The following is a 19,391-nucleotide window of genomic DNA, read 5'->3' on the forward strand; positions in this document are numbered from 1 at the left end:
CACCATCCAGTTACCACTGACAACTGGTACGTTTCACCAGTTTAGTCACCAATGATCTGATGGCCTATCTGTACATACAACTAATCTGGTTGTCCCACTACCGCGCCACCATTGGTTTAATTGACCACTATCCAGTCACCACTAATCGGATGCCCCAGTGTTTTAATTGACCACTATCCAGTCACCACTAATCGGATGCCCCAGTGTTTTAATTGACCACTATCCAGTCACCACTAATTGGATGCCCCAGTGTTTTAATATCCAGTCACCACTAATCGGATGCCCCAGTGTTTTAATTGACCACTATCCAGTCACCACTAATTGGATGCCCCAGTGTTTTAATTGACCACTATCCAGTCACTAGCTGCAATATTGTAGCTCAAAAGACTTTTTGACAGAAAATGATGTCGTCTTTAGAGCTACAATTGGTGCCTATTACTGCTAATGGAGCAAAGTAATGATTATGCAAACCATTATAAAACGTTTGTTTGCATTTTTATTGTACTTGTTTGACATCGCTTACCTTCTAGGCAATAAAACTGAACCACATAAAATATCAAATTCTCATCGAGGCATTATTTTTTACATAATACATATGACGATCTTTCTGAAGGGAATTTTTACGGCAAGTCCACAAATTGTGAATTCGACGTCTTGTGAGCGGTACGGTAGATATTAAGAATGGTAGTTATGTTTGTTTTGGACGAAAATCATATGTAAATGCATGTATACGCATAAAATAATTGGAAACCTACAAAAAAGTAAAGTTGTCTTTTTGTGTTTTGCAGTGACTGCTTGTACACTTCCTCAGTTTTGAATTTTTTTGAATTTTCAAATCTGTGCAGGAGAATTCAGCTCCTGTTCCTATCCAAGTTATACAAATGATTATTGTAGTACCTGTTTCGACTCTGCGCTCACTATATGAAAGTTTTACGATGGTTGCCAGTTGTCTGTAATGTCATGAAAATGTGGCCAAGAGAGGTGTCCGCCTGAGTGTCTCCGATATCTTATTGGATCGTTTGGATAATGATATAAAATATTAAGTAAGCAAGATTTTAGCAAGACCTAGTGATTGGGATGACTGATGCCAGTTGTCTATATAATATGACCGGGCTTGTGGGGTATGCTTTTCGGTGTCTCTGACAGAACACAATTCTTACATACCGCAGCCACCCAAAATATACGCATTCACCACACGCAACACATCGCATACAAAGGAAACCTTGGATATTAGCAGACGAAATCAGCACCACACATAAATGGCATAAACAGTAAACAAAACAACCTTTGCAGACATAGATGTCTATCAAGATCAGATGTATTTCTATCCATTTCTGTATCACCAGAGCCCTTTAATAATGTGACATTTCCGTGCATTGTTTAAAAGCATGAATTTACTCCAAATTAGAAGAAGTAATAGTTTTACATGTATGTGACCAAAAACGTACCGAAATTGATTAACGTGTTTGAGACGTTTCCCGTTATGGCTTAACATAACAAAACTCCTAATGTATTTCAAATGAATGACCTTAATGCTATTTGCTGTAATCATTGATTATTAGCACATCCTTGCATGCTATGACACGGAATGTAAATTATGATGATTTTAATGCTATGTCATTGCAAAATGCATCATACGTGAAAGAGTCGGTTATAAAACTATTTGTACTGCCACAAGGACACAAACGTTAGTCCAATTCAGTCTTGAAATACAGACGTCACATTTGCAATTTCCTGTAGAGAAGTGGGGCATCATTAATGAATCGGAAAATAGATAGTTTATGATATATTTATTACTCTGACATGGCTAAACACAATATTTATCTAATGGGCCTGTAAAGAAACGTGTTAGGCCTTTAGAAATGCTGACCTTCTCCAAACTTACCTCGGCTTAAATACTGTTTCGCTACCATTAATGGCCCAAAGTTGACCTTCTAGAGACTCCATGTTTTTGTGTTCCTTGTTCGATTGCTATACGAATAACAAATCGGATATGGGCGTGTGTCTATTGAAATGGAGCAGAATGATGCATGTATTGATCATTACAAACATATATGCTATCACAATAAAGACATGAACAAGCTACCATGATCAGAAGCCATATCATGTTTAGGGTAATAATTGCAATATCATACCTACATTAAAATGACAGCTCTTTATGTAATGTATGAACACCTGTTAATGAGCAGGTATATTCAGCTGTACTGTTTCTGTGTGGTATTTTCCAGTACGGTTATTAACGAACAATATTAGGGTGGAGCTACTTAGACACAAAATGGCTCAATTAAGTCTCATTCATGTCGAGGCCCCAATTATATACACGGCATTTGTCAATGCCAAAAGTAATTCATAAGGTATTTCAAAATGTAAGGTGACTTTTTGGTTTGTTTTATTTTCTTTACAACTTGAGTTCTGACCAGTATTAAAAATTCTTCGATTTTTGATGCTGGCTTACTTGATGATTACAATTTTATATTTTCTGGTGTTTTTTTTTAACTTACAAATTCTTTCGATTCAATATTTCACTTCTGGTCTTGAATTGAACATTCTTCCAGTGAGAATGGCTCCGGGATCGGCCCCCTGACAAGGACACACCATTGTTTATGCACATGTACATGGTCGATCGGCTCTCGCTTAGCGTTCAGCAGATATGATGTGAGATGATTGGTTCGTCCGTTGTCATATGATTTGACTGAATGGTATCTTTGATAAAATGTTTCTAATAAGATAACACTATAGTGGCGAATGGAGGCATAACACCATCATACCGCAGTCTTCAAACCTGCACGAACACTCATCGCACACAAGAGAAGCCTCGCTTTTATGAGTTTACATGTAGCGGTTGACAGGACGTTCAAGTTGTATTTCTTGTAATTTTTACTGTAACGATATGTCGTTTTAACATTTGATATTTGAATATGAACATGTAACTTGATGATTTAGCTCCCCAAAACCATATGTCAGTCTATAAAGAGCCGAAATCTAGGGATCATATATTCCTGGTTTTGACTAAAACGCCTTCAATCTACCTCATATTCAGTACCTTCGGGTTTTGTCGGAATTCCGAATCGTATCACGTGATTGACGTCCACACGTCCTGCACGTGGTGATCCAGGTAACTAGCGTAATCGCACATGTGTTTGTTTACGTTTTCCTTCTGGCTAATATGAGCAAATCGTGCTGGTTTATGTCCACAGAGAAATTATTTGAAACATCTAATTCACACATTCCCGTAATTCAATATTGTGTGTATCAAAAATTGTAATTTGCGAGCATTAATTTCTTTGTAGATCCAGTCTGCTGAGGTCGACACGTGTTTTGTTTACGAAAAATTGTTGATATTTCTCTTGGTTTCACAACTCTCGTGTTACTTCGAGATTGTCGCGCCGATGTTCCGAATGATTCATCATCTTTCGAGCCTATTTTTTACGTGTACACGTTAAAAAATAATTTTCACTTATATAATTAAAATACTTCCAGTGTTGCGACTTCATAAAAAGTGATAAAATTAGAAAGTTTAAACCTCGGACAGACGGAGAAAAATGTGTATAGCACCTATACAGTTTTTACTATGACAAAAAGAGCGAAAGTGGTAGACCATACAGCTTTAAGCCCAACCAACCGACCAACCACATCATGACAACCGTAAATCTCCTGATCCCCTCTTACAGTTAATTTCTTTGTTATCTGTCACCAAAATATAGACTGATGTACTTGTGTTGTAACCCAAATGTATATCAATCAGTAGGAAGTAGTGTGTTAATCATATAATACAATACTGCAATACTAGGTTTTTGTTTCAATATTGTAGCAGCCAGAACTGATAGTGAAACAGATCGAGGCCCTCGGTGAGGCGACGTCCAATCATTCTGTGTATGGTGTTCTTCAGGAGGAGTCCGACCTTCTCACCTCAGCTGTGTGTAAGTATCCCTGTCATGTCACCTCAGCTGTGTGTGTAAGTATCCCTGTCATGTCACCTCAGCTGTGTGTAAGTATCCCTGTCGTGTCACCTCAGCTGTGTGTAAAGTATCACCTCGCTGTGTGTGTCATGTCACCTCAGCTGTGTGTAAGTATCCCTGTCGTGTCACCTCAGCTGTGTGTAAGTATCCCTGTCATGTCACCTCAGCTGTGTGTAAGTATCCCTGTCATGTCACCTCAGCTGTGTGTAAGTATCCCTGTCATGTCACCTCAGCTGTGTGTAAGTATCCTGTCATGTCACCTCAGCTGTGTGTAAGTATCCCTGTCATGTCACCTCAGCTGTGTGTAAGTATCCCTGTCATGTCACCTCAGCTGTGTGTAAGTATCCCTGTCATGTCACCTCAGCTGTGTGTAAGTATCCCTGTCATGTCACCTCAGCTGTGTGTAAGTATCCCTGTCATGTCACCTCAGCTGTGTGTAAGTATCCCTGTCATGTCACCTCAGCTGTGTGTAAGTATCCCTGTCATGTCACCTCAGCTGTGTGTAAGTATCCCTGTCTGTCACCTCAGCTGTGTGTAAGTATCCCTGTCATGTCACCTCAGCTGTGTGTAAGTATCCCTGTCGTGTCACCTCAGCTGTGTGTAAGTATCCCTGTCGTGTCACCTAAGCTGGGTGTAAGTATCCCTGTGTGTACCTCAGCTTGTGTAAGTATCCCTGTCGTGTCACCTCAGCTGTGTGTAAGTATCCCTGTCGTGTCACCTCAGCTGTGTGTAAGTATCCCTGTCGTGTACCTCAGCTATGTGTAAGTATCCCTGTCAATGTCACCTCAGCTGTGTGTAAGTATCCCTGTCATGTCACCTCAGCTGTGTGTAAGTATCCCTGTCATGTCACCTCTCAGCTGTGTGTAAGTATCCCTGTCGTGTCACCTCAGCTGTGTGTAAGTATCCCTGTCATGTCACCTCAGCTGTGTGTAAGTATCCCTGTCATGTCACCTCAGCTGTGTGTAAGTATCCCTGTCATGTCACCTCAGCTGTGTGTAAGTATCCCTGTCATGTCACCTCAGCTGTGTGTAAGTATCCCTGTCATGTCACCTCAGCTGTGTGTAAGTATCCCTGTCATGTCACCTCAGCTGTGTGTAAGTATCCCTGTCATGTCACCTCAGCTGTGTGTAAGTATCCCTGTCATGTCACCTCAGCTGTGTGTAAGTATCCCTGTCATGTCACCTCAGCTGTGTGTAAGTATCCCTGTCATGTCACCTCAGCTGTGTGTAAGTATCCCTGTCATGTCACCTCAGCTGTGTGTAAGTATCCCTGTCATGTCACCTCAGCTGTGTGTAAGTATCCCTGTCATGTCACCTCAGCTGTGTGTAAGTATCCCTGTCATGTCACCTCAGCTGTGTGTAAGTATCCCTGTCATGTCACCTCAGCTGTGTGTAAGTATCCCTGTCGTGTCACCTCAGCTGTGTGTAAGTATCCCTGTCATGTCACCTCAGCTGTGTGTAAGTATCCCTGTCATGTCACCTCAGCTGTGTGTAAGTATCCCTGTCGTGTCACCTCAGCTGTGTGTAAGTATCCCTGTCGTGTCACCTCAGCTGTGTGTAAGTATCCCTGTCATGTCACCTCAGCTGTGTGTAAGTATCCCTGTCATGTCACCTCAGCTGTGTGTAAGTATCCCTGTCATGTCACCTCAGCTGTGTGTAAGTATGTCTCCTGTATCCATGTCGTGTCACCTCAGCTGTGTGTAAGTATCCCTGTCGTGTCACCTCAGCTGTGTGTAAGTATCCCTGTCATGTCACCTCAGCTGTGTGTAAGTATCCCTGTCATGTCACCTCAGCTGTGTGTAAGTATCCCTGTCATGTCACCTCAGCTGTGTGTAAGTATCCCTGTCATGTCACCTCAGCTGTGTGTAAGTATCCCTGTCATGTCACCTCAGCTGTGTGTAAGTATCCCTGTCTGTCACCTCAGCTGTGTGTAAGTATCCCTCGTCATGTCACCTCAGCTGTGTGTAAGTATCCCTGTCATGTCACCTCAGCTAAGTATCCCTGTCATGTCACCTCAGCTGTGTGTAAGTATCCCTGTCATGTCACCTCAGCTGTGTGTAAGTATCCCTGTCATGTCACCTCAGCTGTGTGTAAGTATCCTGTCATGTCACCTCAGCTGTGTGTAAGTATCCCTGTCATGTCACCTCAGCTGTGTGTAAGTATCCCTGTCATGTCACCTCAGCTGTGTGTAAGTATCCCTGTCATGTCACCTCAGCTGTGGTGTAAGTCACTCAGCTGTGTTAAGTATCCTGTCATGTCACCTCAGCTGTGTGTAAGTATCCCTGTCATGTCACCTCAGCTGTGTGTAAGTATCCCTGTCATGTCACCTCAGCTGTGTGTAAGTATCCCTGTCGTGTCACCTCAGCTGTGTGTAAGTATCCCTGTCATGTCACCTCAGCTGTGTGTAAGTATCCCTGTCATGTCACCTCAGCTGTGTGTAAGTATCCCTGTCATGTCACCTCAGCTGTGTGTAAGTATCCCTGTCATGTCACCTCAGCTGTGTGTAAGTATCCCTGTCATGTCACCTCAGCTGTGTGTAAGTATCCCTGTCGTGTCACCTCAGCTGTGTGTAAGTATCCCTGTCATGTCACCTCAGCTGTGTGTAAGTATCCCTGTCGTGTCACCTCAGCTGTGTGTAAGTATCCCTGTCACGTGTCACCTCAGCTGTGTGTAAGTATCCCTGTCGTGTCACCTCAGCATCCCTGGTCTGTCACCTCAGCTGTGTGTAAGTATCCCTGTCGTGTCACCTCAGCGTGTGTGTCCTCATGTGTGTAATACCTGTCATGTCGTGTGTGTGTAAGTATCCCTGTCATGTCACCTCAGCTGTGTGTAAGTAGTCTGTCACCCTCAGCTGTGTGTAAGTATCCCTGTCGTGTCACCTCAGCTGTGTGTAAGTATCCCTGTCATGTCACCTCAGCTGTGTGTAAGTATCCCTGTCATGTCACCTCAGCTGTGTGTAAGTATCCCTGTCGTGTCTTCAGCTGTGTGTCATCCCTGTCATGTCACTCAGCTGTGTGTAAGTATCCCTGTCATCGTCAATTCTGTTGTTAATAGGCAACTTTTGCCGCTTTGATCTGTTAATACTCAATGTCTTATCCTGTATTCCCTATTTCTCTATGTTAAAACATTTTTATGTTTCTGTCTTTTCTTTCTCTATACATTGTTACCCGTGGAATAGTACTTATAAACTGGTATCCCGCAGCCTCCCAAACACGCAGTGTACAAAACGACTCTTCTTGACAGACGTGCATTAAATACGCCAAATGTTTTGTTAATTTGTGTTTAATGATCAGTAAATATCAGCTTTTTAACATGAATTAATGGAATTGATTAGCTGGAGAAAAGGTGGAAATTTTCGGAATTTTCTGCATTGACTTTACCAACGAAATTATGAATGAAGTCTGTCTATTTGTTTTCATTACTTCACAGACCTACTAGAAGCTATCCACAAGTTGGGGAAAGACGGTACTAACGCTTTCAGTAGCGTGGCGAAGCTAGCATCTGATGACGTGGATACTGACCACCCAGTGTTTGGACTCAGGAAGGACTTGGTCAGACTCATAGGAAATATGTGTTACAGGCACAGAGAAAATCAGCAGCGGGTATCCACACATTTATATTACTTTACAAAAGATCAGATAGTTTCCATTCAACTTTTAAAAAATGAAGTCTGGTATATGCCCATTTGTATCCTTATATATTCTGTGGATGTCTATAATTTGCTTTCGTACAAACTTAAATGTCCATTTTCCTTATTTTTATTTCCCTCTTCAGTGTTTTCATTTCATCGTTTGCCTCCAAGCATCATGCACATGTTTCGTAACATTTAGTGTAGTTTTTATGCCGCATTCCACTTTTCTTGAACGTAATGTACATGTATTACTAAGGCCATACATGTATTTCAAGGTTTTATTCACAAATATGTGACTTGTACAATCCTGGTAATTAGAGCATCCGTCTGCAGGTGTGTCCCATCAATTGAGGCCAGCATTCTGTCTATGTTATTTAAAAAGATCGATGTCCATCCATAACGATGAGTCTTATGCTGCAAGTCGATTGGACAACTTTAAAATGCTAATGCACCCCACCTACGATTATTTACATACATGTATAATATTGTAGCGTTCCGCAGGGAGCAGGTAATACAACAATTCGCAGGAGTTTTATGTACAAGTTTATTAACAATATAAACATTAGTCACAATTCACATAAAATATAGCGGTAAGTTAAGTCCTAAAACAGTAACTCTTCTTCAAACTCTAAACTCTCCAACCCTAAACTATCCGGCTCGCTAAAAACTTCCAACTCAAAAGTAACAACCACTGAAACTCCCGACTCAAAACTAACAACCCCCCTAAAAACTTCTGAACCCCGAACTATCTTACTTGCTCCTTATATACCCCTATACCCAGAACTGTATCTAAACTAGACCTAAAACGGACTTAATTTTTGTATCTAAGTAGGGAGGGGGACGTTTTAGATACCGAATGCCCGTATCTCAGAGAGTGGACCTAAATCCCATAAATCCATACTTGACCAAGGGGGAGGGGAACATTTAGATACAGAGAGCTCGGGGTACTTAGATACAGTTTGGGTTTCAAACCTAAAACTCATTAATCACTCCCAGCCCCAGAGAGCACTGCTAGCCCATCAACCTTTATCTGCCGCGTACCTAATTGTATCTGTCCCCTAACACCCATTTCCTCCATTCTACAGTTTATACGCTAATTACTACACACTAATGATTATCAATTAAGAATTCTACACTATCCCCTGCCTGCAATACGAGCTCCTGTGAGTTAATATCTAATCGACAAACTAAATAAAACTACATCATCTAGCATACGGATGTTCACAATTAAAAGCTGATAACTCCAATTGAAATTCAATAATCCATAAGTAACATTTGATTGTCCATCTTCAAAAAATGTTCCATTATCACTTAATCACTGGTAGAATTAGGTTTTAACTTTATAAAATTAGTATTATAGTCAGATTTCAAATACTATAATAAGACACGAAATGTCAGCTCACTTATATGCTCGCGCAAAGAGTCTTTTAGACTTCAGGTCTTTTCTTCTAGTTAAAGTTCTGTTCACCGTTCACAGGGATCACGATAAGCGACAGGTATGAGTGACCCATTGTCTTTCTTTTCTTCTCTAGTCAGGATCAAAGCATTGTCTTTTAACTGCCAGTTCTTTTTCATCCGATTTGTTGACTGTCTTGACATTTTAGATGACATTTCAAAGAAGAAACATTCGCTATGCTCATGAACACAGTACTCTGCTTCGGACCTTGTACGGAACTTTATCCCTCCACATGTCGGTGATGATCTGATACTCCCGAGTAAATCCCTTGGGTATCTTTGAACTACGATTTAAATTGCTTTCATATATTTTAAATCCCAGCGGAATACTATTACTGCTCCTTCGAATTGGCATCAATACTATAACATTAATCTTGACAGGTGATTTTCGACTAACACTTTTTTATCACTTTCACAACATTTACATAACTTTATGGTTGATCATCAAGTTTAACTTTCATTTATTAGCCACAGCACAATCTAACCACCGTAAATCTCAATGGTAAAGGTAAATCCCAATTACAACCGTTAATCCCAGTCGTAGCTATAAATTCCAATGGTAAACGTAAATCCCAACCGTAACTGTAAATCCTGAATGAATAAACACAAAAACTTTCATGCCCCAGGCATTTACATTTACTGCATAATTATATACTTCAAATACTTTTACATGAACTTCAGGTTTACACTTATATCCCATGAACATAACTTTATGCTTATTTAACACTCATAATGAGAATTTTTGCTAATATGAACTTTTGCTCTACACTTCCACCAATCATTCGAATCTTTATGATCCTTCAGAATAATCCAACATTTAAAATGAACTTTTTATCGATATATCACGATCTTATTTTTCAATAAAACTTAAATTCCAAATATAACACACAATACCGGAATGTATACATACACTTTCAGAACTGACTTATATCTCAAAACTATAGAAACATTAATTATGCACTAAACTGGCCACGCACACATTATTCTATTTTCCTCTTTTTCCGTGTTTGAAGAACTTATTTCACTTCTTTAGCTCTGTTGGGGCAACACGCTGTAACTCTGCTGTTGTTTGCTAGATGAGTTCCCAAATTGAACATAGAAGCTGTGGTGGTATTGCTCCTCTATTTCTTAAACCCTGGATGGCAGTTAATGTTTTCTGAAGATCACCTTGTATAGTCTCCGCGAGTTGACGATTGTACCTCATTGATCTGGTTTCTATTGCTGCTAGTTGGTCCAAGACTTGACTATTTTGTGCCGTGTGTAGCTGCAGAAGATTTTCAATTTTTGCACCAATACTGGCTAAACTCCGTTCTATTACACTTTCGTTGCTTTGAACTTGTGAAAGATTGTAAGTTGGTGGTTCCGGTGCCTCGGGATCAGGCAAGATCCCACACGTGAAATCATTTGCATTGTATAGATGGTAAATCATCAACTAACGTGTCGATGAAATCTGTTTCCCTCTCATCCCTCACTGGAGTTGCTGCTCCCGAAGACATATCTGATTTTTTTTTATGTAGCCTGGATCCTAAATGCTTTTTCGGTTTTTCGTTGGTATTGAAACGTTTCTTCTAAGTGGTACACTGGAATTCCGATAGGTCCCAAGATAAGTGTGTCTCTATATGTCGTCTTAATCCTTGTTTGGTGGTTAACTTCTTCTCACAAACGTCACAGTTGAAGGTCTTGTTCATACTGGTGAAAGTTCGGAATGGTCACTGGGTCTTATAGTTAATTAACAATTTTGTCCATTTTCCCTAACTGCTCAGAGGTGCCGGCCACGTTTGACACATGACATCTACTTTGAAGTTCTAGATAATGTCAATGCCATTGTTCTGACACTCGTCCAACTAGTCCCGTACAGTACCTGAAACGTTTAACGTTCCCAAATTTGCGTTTCGTTTGCGTTTGCGTTATTTCCGTTAGCAATCGTTAGCGTTAGCAATCGTTTATCGTTAATCGTTATCGTTTGCGTTAGCAATCGTTAATCGTTAGTTGCGTTTACAATCGTTTGCGTTAGAAATCGTTTGCGTTAATCGTTAGCAGGACCGACTTCCGCTAACGTTAACCACTAAAAATAGAACCAAATGCCGGTGATATGCTTTGACGATCCGGATATAATGTTCATTTTTATCTACTAAGATATTACGTTTACCGCTTCGTGTATCCACGACGACTGATAGATTACACAAGAAAATAGCTAAAACAGATAATAAAAATATAAAAATGTTATTACAGACACGCTGCATAATATTGTTCTTGTTATGTTAAATATTATCAATGTACGAAGAACGCATAAATTCGTGAAATTTAAAAATCATTAATATGACGAGTTTGAACACGAGGAATAGGTGAGATTTGTCATTTACATGTACATACTTTTAAACGCAATTTATTAGTACTTTTATTTATATGAAAATGGAATAAAATGATGTAAATGTTTGCAATCCTACAACTACATGTAGAACACGTGTAGATAATTCGAACTGTGTAGGGGTACGTTACATTGTAAGCCTTCACACATACTGTACGCGTGTCAAATCAGCTCATATCAATGTAACTGATTCTAGTACCCTGTACCCTGTACCCTGTACCCTGTACCCTGTACCCTCTACCCTGTACCCTGTACCCTGTACCCTGTACCCTGTACCCTGTACCCTGTACCCTGTACCCTGTACCCTCTACCCTCTACCCTCTACCCTGTACCCTCTACCCTCTACCCTGTACCCTCTACACTCTACCCTGTACCCCCTACCCACTACATGAGTTGCTACTACGGACTATCGGCTTGCGCATGCGCGGGTTATGACGCCTTAGATGTTTGAGTGAATTACAATAGATTATGAAGGAATCTTATTACTTGATATGAAAGCAATTTTTCAATTACTTTCATACCAAATGCAGTCTGTAAATTTATTCCGAGTCATACTTGCATACCTTGTACCCTGTACCCTGTACCCTGTACCCTCTACCCTGTACCCTGTACCCTGTACCCTCTACCCTCTACCCTCTACCCCCTACCCACTACATGAGTTGCTATTACGGACTATCGGCTTGCGCATGCGCGGGTTATGACGCCTTAGATGTTTGAGTGAATTACAATAGATTATGAAGGAATCTTATTACTTGATATAAAAGCAATTTTTCAATTACTTTCATACCAATGGCAGTCGGTCAATATATTCCGAGTCATACTTGCATACCCTGTACCCTGTACCCTGTACCCTGTACCCTGTACCCTGTACCCCCTACCCACTACATGAGTTGCTATTACGGACTATCGGCTTGCGCATGCGCGGGTTATGACGCCTTAGATGTTTGAGTGAATTACAATAGATTATGAAGGAATCTTATTACTTGATATAAAAGCAATTTTTCAATTACTTTCATACCAATGGCAGTCGGTAAATATATTCCGAGTCATACTTGCATACCCTGTACCCTGTACCCTGTACCTTGTACCCTGTACCCTGTACCCTGTACCCTGTACCCTCTACCCTCTACCCTGTACCCTCTACCCTCTACCCTCTACCCTCTACCCCCTACCCACTACATGAGTTGCTATTACGGACTATCGGCTTGCGCATGCGCGGGTTATGACGCCTTAGATGTTTGAGTGAATTACAATAGATTATGAAGGAATCTTATTACTTGATATAAAAGCATTTTTTTCAATTACTTTCATACCAATGGCAGTCGGTAAATATATTCCGAGTCATACTTGCATACCCTGTACCCTGTACCCTGTACCCTGTACCCTGTACCCTGTACCCCCTACCCACTACATGAGTTGCTATTACGGACTATCGGCTTGCGCATGCGCGGGTTATGACGCCTTAGATGTTTGAGTGAATTACAATAGATTATGAAGGAATCTTATTACTTGATATAAAAGCATTTTTTTCAATTACTTTCATACCAATGGCAGTCGGTAAATATATTCCGAGTCATACTTGCATACCTTGTACCCTGTACCCTGTACCCTGTACCCTCTACCCTCTACCCTGTACCCCCTACCCACTACATGAGTTGCTATTACGGACTATCGGCTTGCGCATGCGCGGGTTATGACGCCTTAGATGTTTGAGTGAATTACAATAGATTATGAAGGAATCTTATTACTTGATATAAAAGCATTTTTTTCAATTACTTTCATACCAATTGCAGTCGGTAAATATATTCCGAGTCATACTTGCATACCTTGTACCCTGTACCCTGTACCCTGTACCCTCTACCCTGTACACTGTACCCTGTACCCTATACCCCCTACCCACTACATGAGTTGCAATTACGGACTATCGGCTTGCGCATGCGCGGGTTATGACACCTTAGATGTTCGAGTGAATTACAATAGATTATGAAGGAATCGTTTCAAGGAACATCTTATTACTTGATATAAAAGCAATTTTTTCAATTACTTTCATGCCAATGGCAAACGGTAATTTTATTCCGAGTCATACTTGCATACCTTGTACCCTGTACCCTATACCCTGTACCCTGTACCCTGTACCCTGTACCCTCTACCCTCTACCCTGTACCCCCTACCCACTACATGAGTTGCTATTACGGACTATCGGCTTGCGCATGCGCGGGTTATGACGCCTTAGATGTTTGAGTGAATTACAATAGATTATGAAGGAATCTTATTACTTGATATAAAAGCAATTTTTCAATTACTTTCATACCAATGGCAGTCGGTAAATATATTCCGAGTCATACTTGCATACCCTGTACCCTGTACCCTGTACCCTGTACCCTGTACCCTGTACCCCCTACCCACTACATGAGTTGCTATTACGGACTATCGGCTTGCGCATGCGCGGGTTATGACGCCTTAGATGTTTGAGTGAATTACAATAGATTATGAAGGAATCTTATTACTTGATATAAAAGCAATTTTTCAATTACTTTCATACCAATGGCAGTCGGTAAATATATTCCGAGTCATACTTGCATACCCTGTACCCTGTACCCTGTACCCTGTACCCTGTACCCTGTACCCTGTACCCCCTACCCACTACATGAGTTGCTATTACGGACTATCGGCTTGCGCATGCGCGGGTTATGACGCCTTAGATGTTTGAGTGAATTACAATAGATTATGAAGGAATCTTATTACTTGATATAAAAGCAATTTTTCAATTACTTTCATACCAATGGCAGTCGGTAAATATATTCCGAGTCATACTTGCATACCCTGTACCCTGTACCCTGTACCTTGTACCCTGTACCCTGTACCCTGTACCCTGTACCCTGTACCCTGTACCCTCTACCCTCTACCCTGTACCCTCTACCCTGTACCCTCTACCCTCTACCCTCTACCCCCTACCCACTACATGAGTTGCTATTACGGACTATCGGCTTGCGCATGCGCGGGTTATGACGCCTTAGATGTTTGAGTGAATTACAATAGATTATGAAGGAATCTTATTACTTGATATAAAAGCAATTTTTCAATTACTTTCATACCAATGGCAGTCGGTAAATATATTCCGAGTCATACTTGCATACCTTGTACCCTGTACCCTGTACCCTGTACCCTGTACCCTGTACCCTGTACCCTGTACCCTGTACCCCGTACCCTGTACCCCGTACCCTGTACCCCGTACCCTGTACCCCGTACCCTCTACCCCGTACCCTGTACCCTGTACCCCATACTCCCTGTACATGATTTGCTATTGCGACATGCGCATGCGTGGGTTATGACGCCTTATTTGTTCCAATGAATTACAAAATATTATAAAGGAATCATTTGAATGAACCTCTCATTACTCGGTTTTTCAATTTATCAATTCATTTCAATTCTTGATTGACTTTGGGTCAATGACCCATCTGTACAAAAATATATACATATACATTGTATACATATTTTTTACATTCATTATAACATAATTTAGATTGCAAAAAGTTAATTTATTATATATACTTACAGTGTATTACTAGAAAGTTTTATATACTTTCACTACAGACGTTAAACTATGCGTTCATTCATAGTACTTATACTTGTAAATACACAAGTCAACATACAGAAATTAGGGAAATCCTGGTAATAATCATTTAGAGATGCTTTATCATATACTTTTATAGATCACATTTACTCGACATACATGTATGTAATGAGTTAAAAACTGTCTGACAGGCCTGATCTTTAATTCTTTCTTTTATGAAAGGCAAATATACAATAATAGCAGGTTATTGACGTAGCCATATATATCCAAATCGAAGTTTAAATAATTTTTCAAGCCAGTTCTGCCTTGGATTGTCTTTCTCGGCATCTATAATGTACAGTGATTTGTAAGTCTCGCTTAGAATACATTTGTCAGAATTCATCAATTCGAACCATATTTAACAATGTAGAAAGTTGAATATTCTTAAATGGAACATCTGTAATATATATATATATAGTATTCCATATTTCAGATGTCGGTAGATCACTGAAGCATGCAAACAGGGTATTCAAGGTTATTTTTATAATGCATTTTATTTCCGTGTTTCATCATTGTTATATGCTGATTATTTATCTTAAAAATAACACACACTCACATCTAAACACTCTCTAAAGACACATTTAAAGATGGTTTTGAATGGTGGCTTGAAAAATATGGTCACAAGCACACGTGCCGAAATTTATTCAACTTCGAGGTCAATCGGGAACCTTCGGCACTTTCCGTAAACGAGAACTGTGACGTAACCTGACAGGTGTCCTATAAAATTTTGATCCCCATAGAATACTTACCCGGATGAATATTTAATGCATAAAATATTGACCCGGGTCAATATTTTATGCATAAAATATTGACCCCCCCCCTGTAAAATAATGATCCCCCCTTTATGCAGTATAATTATTGATATACTGCACCCTAAATATATACATTGTAGTCCTTAGAAGTATAATATCATCAGTACCTATGAGTTTGCTCAGGTAATACACAAGGTGTCACACTTACCTGTAAGTGTGGGGATGACCCCCTGGGGCTATATGATTAGCTATATGTGTATATACCTTTATGATTTTACACTGCCTATCTATATCTCCTATATCTCTATCCATAAAATATTGACCCACCCTATCCATATCGCCTATATCTCTATCCATAAAATATTGACCCACCCTATCTATATCTCCTATATCTGTACCCATAAAATATTGACCTACCCTATCTATATCTCCTATATCTCTATCCATAAATATTGACCCACCCTATCTATATCGCCTATATCTCTATCCATAAAATATTGACCCACCCTATCTATATCTCCTATATCTCTACCCATAAAATATTGACATACCCTATCTATATCTCCTATATCTCTATCCATAAAATATTGACCCACCCTATCTATATCGCCTATATCTCTATCCATAAAATATTGACCCACCCTATCTATATCTCCTATATCTCTACCCATAAAATATTGACCCACCCTATCTATATCGCCTATATCTCTATCCATAAAATATTGACCCACCCTATCTATATCTCCTATATCTCTACCCATAAAATATTGACCCACCCTATTTATTTCTCCAATATCTCTACCCATAAAATATTGACCCACCCTTTTTATATCTCCTATATCTCTATCCTTAAAAAATTGACCCACCCTATCTATATCTCCTATATCTCTATCCATCTGCTATCTCTGTTAACAATCCCATGGTTTATTTTGAATTGGGACGTTTTCCTTTTCACATTACGAGAAAGATTAATATTGCGAAATATTGGCTTCATTTATTAAAGACCGAAAACTGCATATTGAGGGCTTGTTATGATGAATTAGTTGAACTTAATATTAAAAAGCCTAATTGCAAAGATAATTGGGTATATCATTTGAAAAAAGTTTATGTTCATTTGGTTTTGGTGATATATGGTATGCACAGAACGTTAAAAATGAAACGTATTTTTTGTTATTGTATAAACAACGTTCGCAAGACATTTTTATTCAAGAAATGAGATCTAGTTTAGAAAGTTCTTCAAAGTGCATTATATACAAACATATCGTTGATAAGCTTATGATACAGGATTATCTCAGTAAACCATTGACTTTCAAAATAAAGCGAATAATATCCAAATACAGATTAAGTGCCCATTCTTTAAACATTGAAACTGGTAGATACACCGGTATCCCTAGACTACAAAGGTTGTGTACTTGTTGTGATAGTCATGAGGTTGAAGATGAAGTCCATTTTATTTTATTTTGTCCAAGATTTTTAGATTTAAGGGTAAAATATTTAAAACCATACTTTTATCGTCGACCTTCTGTTTTCAAGATGATTGAATTGTTTTGTAGTACCCATGTAAAAACTTTAAGAAATTTTGGTAAATATCTAATTCAGGCCACGACTAGAAGAAAGGTACTATTAAATTGTTAAGCAGTTTAATTATATAATACATGTATGGAACACAAATTTATCTTTACCAATGCTTATTGTCTTTTCTATAATTCATGTAGTTTGAAAACTGCAATTGTAAATTAACTGTAACTGCATGATACGCATATATTTTGTTTCTTGTTTTCTTATGGCAAACTTATTAATATTCACACATGCTTTTTGTAATGTATATCATATTTTGTGTTGTATTACATTGGCTGTGTTCTCCGCCATCTTGCAAATATTTAATATGTTGTCATATGTATGTTTATTGTAATCCTATATGCTGTTTGCATTCGGAATAAAATCCCGTCCACCTTTGAGTCCGTGGTCTCCAGTCTACCCTTCAGTCCAGGGTCTCCCGTCCACCCTTCAGTCCGTGGTTTCCTGTCCACCCTTCAGTCCAGAGTCTCCCGTCCACCCTTCAGTCCGTGGTCTCCTGTCCACCCTTCAGTCCGTGGTCTCCCTTCCACCTTTCAGTCCGTGGTATCCCGTCTATCCTTCAGTCCGTGGTCTCCCCTCCACCTTTCAGTCCGTGGTCCCCCTTCCACCTTTCAGTCCGTGGTATCCCGTCTATCCTTCAGTCAAGGGTCTCCTGTCCACCCTTCAGTCCGTGGTTTCCTGTCCACCCTTCAGTCCAGAGTCTCCCGTCCACCCTTCAGTCCGTGGTCTCCCCTCCACCTTTCAATCCGTGGTCTCCAGTCTACCCTTCAGTCCAGGGTCTCCCGTCCACCCTTCAGTCCGTGGTCTCCTGTCCACCCTTCAGTCCGCTCTAATAGGCAATATTGCATATTGCAATTTTGGAAGAATCGGACAAGAAGGCCGGTAGTTGGACATCTTGAATTTTGATATTAGGAGTTTGTTACTGCTTTTTCTTAAAACATGATAAAGCCATCTTTCTGAAATTTCAAATTTAGGGTTTATATTTGTCCTAAGACATTGTAATTATATTTTGAATATTAAAAGTAAACAATAAGACTGATTAGCAGCCATCTTGAATTTTGCCACTTTGTCAGAAAGTACTGAAAAGGTCTAGCTTCCTCAAATTTAACTTTTAGTGTCTTTTTTGTCAGAAGTTTTGCATATTTATTTGGGAACAAAGTCGCGTTTTTAGGCAATGCGTCATCAATCGACGTGTGCAGTCCACCGTGGATAATTTTTCCATTAAAAAATATGTTCAAATAAATGACCTTGACCTTCATTCGAAGCACAAGGGTCGAAAAGGTTTTTTAAAACGACTTCTTGTCAATATGTAAGAGCCATAGAGGATATTTCATTTCCTATGTAGCATGATAGAGGACGGGCTACCAAATGTGTTCAAATCAATGACCTTTACCATCAGTTGAGGTCACAGTTCAACTATAGTCTTTCTGTGTTTTGTGTCAATAATAAGTTACCGTTAATACACATGGACCTCTTTTTCCAGGATATAATTTTTCGAACGAATACATTCCATTACTAACCAAACTTATCGTAGTGATATATCTTGCTCCGTTTACACCCGGAACCAGACGGCAACGTACATAGTATAGGCTAATTACATTGGTTACTGACGATGGTTCTGTTCTGTAGATACTGTGCGACAAGTATAATGTAAACATGGGTTGTGTGTCGGTTTTTGTTATAATTGTATAGTCTGATCAATAATTAGATTTTAATTTTTGAATGCTTAGTTGTGAGTTATCATATCTTTTTTTATACTTTTTTTTTCTCATTAAGCTAAACTTTGCCTGAAATCCTGACCTGGTCATGACCAAGTAGTGTTATTGTTTTCGATTTATCCTAAAGCCAGGATGGCCACTATTTTGAAAACGTATTTTGAACCTCTTCTCAAGCTTGCCTGGAATGATCCTGATATAACATAGACCCAGTGTTGCTATGTTTACAGTACAATCTGAAATTAAAATAACCGTCATGGTGCCATTTTAAAAGCACATCTAAAGGTGTTCTAATCACTAATGATTAAAATTGGTTTAATG

General features: G+C 39.6%; 1 protein-coding gene across 1 annotated transcript in view; it reads left to right on the forward strand.

Annotated features, from left to right (window-relative positions):
• Positions 1-19,391, forward strand: part of LOC138336928 (ataxin-10-like) — a 40,400-nt gene that overhangs the window by 8,526 nt on the left and 12,483 nt on the right. The window contains exons 6-7 of the mRNA XM_069286556.1: positions 3,812-3,920; positions 7,388-7,560. Of these exons, the coding sequence (XP_069142657.1) occupies positions 3,812-3,920; positions 7,388-7,560 (282 nt within the window). The remainder of the gene's footprint in view (positions 1-3,811; positions 3,921-7,387; positions 7,561-19,391) is intronic.

Source organism: Argopecten irradians, chromosome 12 (assembly GCF_041381155.1).
Source record: "Argopecten irradians isolate NY chromosome 12, Ai_NY, whole genome shotgun sequence".
In the NCBI taxonomy this organism is placed as follows: Eukaryota; Metazoa; Mollusca; class Bivalvia; order Pectinida; family Pectinidae; genus Argopecten; species Argopecten irradians.